Source organism: Coenobita brevimanus, chromosome 43, assembly GCF_032717465.1.
Source record: "Coenobita brevimanus isolate Jiangsu-jjx chromosome 43, ASM3271746v2, whole genome shotgun sequence".
Lineage (NCBI taxonomy): Eukaryota > Metazoa > Arthropoda > Malacostraca > Decapoda > Coenobitidae > Coenobita > Coenobita brevimanus.
The window spans coordinates 1,572,880-1,577,500 of NC_136996.1; the positions used below are offsets into that span (position 1 = coordinate 1,572,880).

The window sequence follows — 4,621 nt, forward strand, 5'->3', positions numbered from 1 at the left end:
ACTGTTTCGACCACCATGATTAAAAACTACAGTATCGCCCTACCGTCACTGCCTCTTCACCACATCCATATGCTAGTATTCCCATGGTTATTGCCTCCAACAGAACCACCACACCACCACCATCCCTCACCACCACAGACCAGCCTTACCACAGCAACCACCACCCAGCACCACCACCACCACCATCTCTCACCACCACAGACCAGCCCTACCACAGCAACCACCACCACCACCACACCCACCACCACCATCTCTTACCACCACAGACCAGCCTTACCACAGCAACCACCAGCCAGCACCATGACCACCACCACCACCAGCGCCGCCACAACACCACACTTCCACTGCCGTTAGGTGTTCTTGGGATACAGCTGCACAAAGTTACCTTTCTGTTTCTGCTGTTGCTGTTTCTGTTGCTGCTGTTTCCTGGCGCCGCTGTTCTTGCTCCCGGCCATCATGTTCAGGGGGTCCTTTCCGTAGCGCGCGAACACCTCCCTCTTGAAGCCCTCGAATAGACGTCTGTTTGCGTTGTTCTGTTTCTCGCGCCACGCCGGTCTGCTGCGTTTGACTTGCATTCCCCAGTGCAGCGTGAAGATGGGCGAGAGCACGTGGAACCCGTACCCGCTCACGTGCATCTCGTACACCTGTTTGGATGCGGTAGTAGTAGTAACAATAAATAGTTTAAGGTTATAGTTTTACGGCTAGAAACATTAGACCTATTTATTATATAACATACCTGTCCTTCTAATTCCTTTTCTCTATCCATCTCAACCTATTTTATTTATAATACTACATACCTGCTAAACTAATTCCTTTCCTTTATTCATCTCTACCTATTTACACTCACACCCCTTTGTTACACGGCATATTATAATTCTACATATTTAGCTAACATATTTATACAATTAAACTTCTTATGTCTCAGTATCGTATGTCAGTATTTGTCAATATGGTACCTACTTCGTCATTTACACTTCCAAACAGACATTTCCATCATTAACGCAGCTTTAACAATTTCCATCAATAACTCATACACTCAGCCCATACATCTGAACATCAAACTACACCCTGTTACACCAATCCTCACCCTCTTGCACCCTCCATCACCCTACCTTCACCAACTTACACCTTTCTACACCAATGCTTGTCCTCTTCATCCTTCCAACACCCTTCCTTCACATTACCACACCTTCCTGCATCCTTCCACACCAAACCCTTATCCTTATTCTCCCAACATCACCCTACCTTCACCTACCCTCACACTGCTACACCCTTCTACACCAAACCTTATCATCTTCCTCCATCCATCACCCTTCCTTTACCTTCCATCACACTACCACACCCTTCTTTATCCACCCTCCACCCACACCCCTACCCACCTGCACCTTCCTTCACATTCCACACCCTACTTTATCCACCCTCCACCCACACCCCCACCCACCTGTACCTTCCTTCACATTCCACACCCTACTTTATCCACCCTCCACCCACACCCCCACCCACCTGCACCTTCCTTCACATTCCACACCCTACTTTATCCACCCTCCACCCACACGCCCCACCCACCTGCACCTTCCATCACATTCTACACCCTTCTTTAATCCACCCTCCACCCACACGCCCCACCCACCTGCGTGTTGCGTGTAAATCCGTATCCCAGGAATCGCTCGTCGTGGGGGGGTACGTCGTCGCGGGCCACGTAGAAGGGCTCGTAGAAAAACTCAAAATTGGTGACTGGGTGGCTAATGGACACACTCATCTCACCTGGATGCTCCTTCTCCCGCGCCTCCCACCTGGTGAAAAGGGAGTGGTGAATGAGAGAGAAGTGGTGAGAGAGGGATTGGTGAATGAGAGGGAAGTGGTGAGAGGTGGAGTGGTGAATGAGAGGGAAGTGGTGAGACAGATGGAATGGTGAGAGAGAGGGAGTGGTAAATGAAAGGTAGGGAGGCAGAGAGGTATATGAAAGATAGGTGGGCAGTGAGAGAGGAGTGGTGGGTGAGGAAGAGAGGTCAATGAAAGAAAGGCAGTGAGAGAGGAGTGGTGGGCGAGAGGAAGAGGTAAATGTAAGATAAAGAGACAGTGACAGAGGAGTCCTGGGTGAGGAAGAGTGAGAAATAAAAGACAGGAGGACAGTGAGAGAGGAGTGGTGGGCGAGGGAGAGAGGCAGATGAAAGATGAAAGACAGAGGGGAGCTTCATAAACAAATCTAAGTTAAGAGAAGAAAATTACATCAGGTTATAATTTCCTGCAGGACGATCAGGGAAAGGAGTGCAAAATCTTCCCTTGTCTAGTGCTTCCTGTAAAAATATATCGTAAATATGTTTGAGTATCCCACCCCACGTTCCTGAGTTTAGGATCAATTTTTTTTTAGTAGCCCTTCCATGTTTATTGATATACTTTGCACATTATATCTAACTACTGTCTTATATGTTATTCATGCCCTCTTGTTACTAAGGCTGATTACATATATACCACAGAGGCTAATGCGGATGTCCTGTTTGCACAATATTATGTTCCGTGAGCAATAAATTGGTAAGGGAGAGGTGCAAGGGAGACTCCTGACCCACCGAGAGTATGGCCAGCGAGGCAGAGATAGCGAAGCAAAAAGGGAGAGAGATTTTTAGACCTGAAAAGCATCCTGAGAGATAAAAACCAGTCAGTAACAGATGGGAGGCTAGTACGGCACAATAGGCAGCGGTCCAGATTACGAAAATGAGGCGATCGACGCGAGGAGATAGAGCAAAACGGAAAAAATGCAGACAAGAAAGGATGGAGGTTGTTAGAGGAGAAGGAGGTGTGTGGAGGGAGGAGATGGAGAGGAAAGAAGCTGAGATGTGGAGATGCTGAGAGGGATAAGCAGTGAGCGTGGGCGGAGAGTGGTGGGGAAGGTGAAGGAGAGGGTGTGGAGAGGGAAGATGATCGAGTGGAGGGAGAATGAAAGGGTGAGGGAGAGATGATGAACGAGTGTGAAGGAGGGAGGATGAAAGGGTGAAGAAGGAAGGATGAGAGGGTGAAGAAGGAAGGATGAGAGGGTGAAGAAGGGAGGAGGAAAGGGTGATGAAGGAAGGATGGAAGGATGAAGAAGGGAAGATGGGGGAGTGAAGAAAGGAAGAGGAGAGAGTGACGATGCAAGGAATAAAGGGTGAAGAAGGGAGGCTTAAAGGGTAAAGAGGGGAGGGTGAACGGGTGAAGAAGGGAGGAGGAAAGAAAGTGATAGAAGGAGATTGAAAGGGTGGAGGGAGGAAGGAGAAGTGTGTGGAAGGGAGGATGAAGGAGTGTGAGGAAGGGAGGGGGAAAGGGCAAGGAAGATGAGGGAGGAAGGATGAAGAAGTGTGAGAAAGAGCATAAAGGAAGGAGGTGTGATTAAAGAGCCCAAAGGAATATGAGAAAAGAGAAACAGAGGAACAGGAAAGAAGGTAGAAGGAAGGGAGAAGTAAGTGAGGGAAGAGAACTGCAGAAGCCGACAGGAAGGGAGATGTGAGAGGGAGGAGAGAGATTGCCACGCAGGGAGGGGGAGGAGGAAAGCTGGCCAGGTACGACAAAAGAAAGGTCAGATGCGTCAAATGCTGAGAAAAAAAGAAAAAGGAGGATTATTGTGTATCAAGTGCACGCGGGTAATTGTGGCTGACGATATTTTTCCAAGTCCCAGTTTTCCCCAAGAACAAGACGTACAATAGTCCCCAGTTTTACCACTGGCTTAATAGGGTGAAGGGTGGAGCAGATTTTGTCCACGAGTCTGACCAGGCAACGAAGCAGAGAAATAGTAGGATGATAAACAAAAATAAACCGAATAAACAACACACAGAAGGACAACATACGAAAAGTAGGGTTGAAAATTACGAAGAGAAGACGTGGGTAATAATTTAGCACTAAAGGGTGGCAAGGGAAGAGGCAGGGTTGGAAAAGTATGAAGGTAAACTATAATATTTTAGCACTGAAAGGTAATATATATAAAACTTCAGGTTAACAATACCAGAACTGCCCTTATTGTTCCAGGCCACATCGGTACGGGAAACCAAACTGGTCTACACCGTTCCAGGTTTACGGTCCGCAAGCTGTATAAAAACGCCGTCAGCAAACACCAAAAACATGGCCCTAAAAAGCGTCTATCCGCCATATTGTGTTGACCCTCCGCCTCTGTACACAAACCACCACCGGCCGGCTTTTATTTACCAGCCGACTCATCCCGCAGTGACATCCCCTCCCGCCCCCTACGTCACGGATGATCGCCAGTGGGGGAGCTTACACCCTGTGACGTCACGGATGATGGCCAGTGGGGGAGCTTACACCCTGTGACGTCACTGATGATGGCCAGTGGGGGAGCTTACACCCTGTGACGTCACTGATGATGGCCAGTGGGGGAGCTTACACCCTGTGACGTCACTGATGATGGCCAGTGGGGGAGCTTATACCCCATGACGTCACGGATAATGGCGAATGGAGAGTCTGTGCCCTGTATAAAGGTAAAAAGGTAAAGGTATGGGCAGATGCCTTGAGGTGCTTAGCCGCGGTGCTCATCTCCCTAACTTAGGCCTTTGAGTCTGTGGCGGGTTTTTCACCAGTATCTCGGGATACAAGGCTACTGCATCATCGAGATCACCACAGTAACCTCCCCTAGGTG

The 4,621-nt window shown here is 48.7% G+C and overlaps 1 protein-coding gene across 1 annotated transcript in view; it reads right to left on the bottom strand.

Moving 5' to 3' along the window:
* Positions 1-281: 281 nt before the first annotated feature.
* The window catches only part of LOC145397738 (beta-1,4-glucuronyltransferase 1-like), a 52,148-nt gene continuing 47,808 nt past the window's right edge, over positions 282-4,621 (bottom strand). The window contains exons 6-7 of the mRNA XM_080270756.1: positions 1,631-1,793; positions 282-644 (exon numbers count right to left, since the gene is read on the bottom strand). Coding sequence (XP_080126882.1) covers positions 351-644; positions 1,631-1,793 — 457 coding nt within the window. The 3' untranslated portion in view covers positions 282-350. The remainder of the gene's footprint in view (positions 645-1,630; positions 1,794-4,621) is intronic.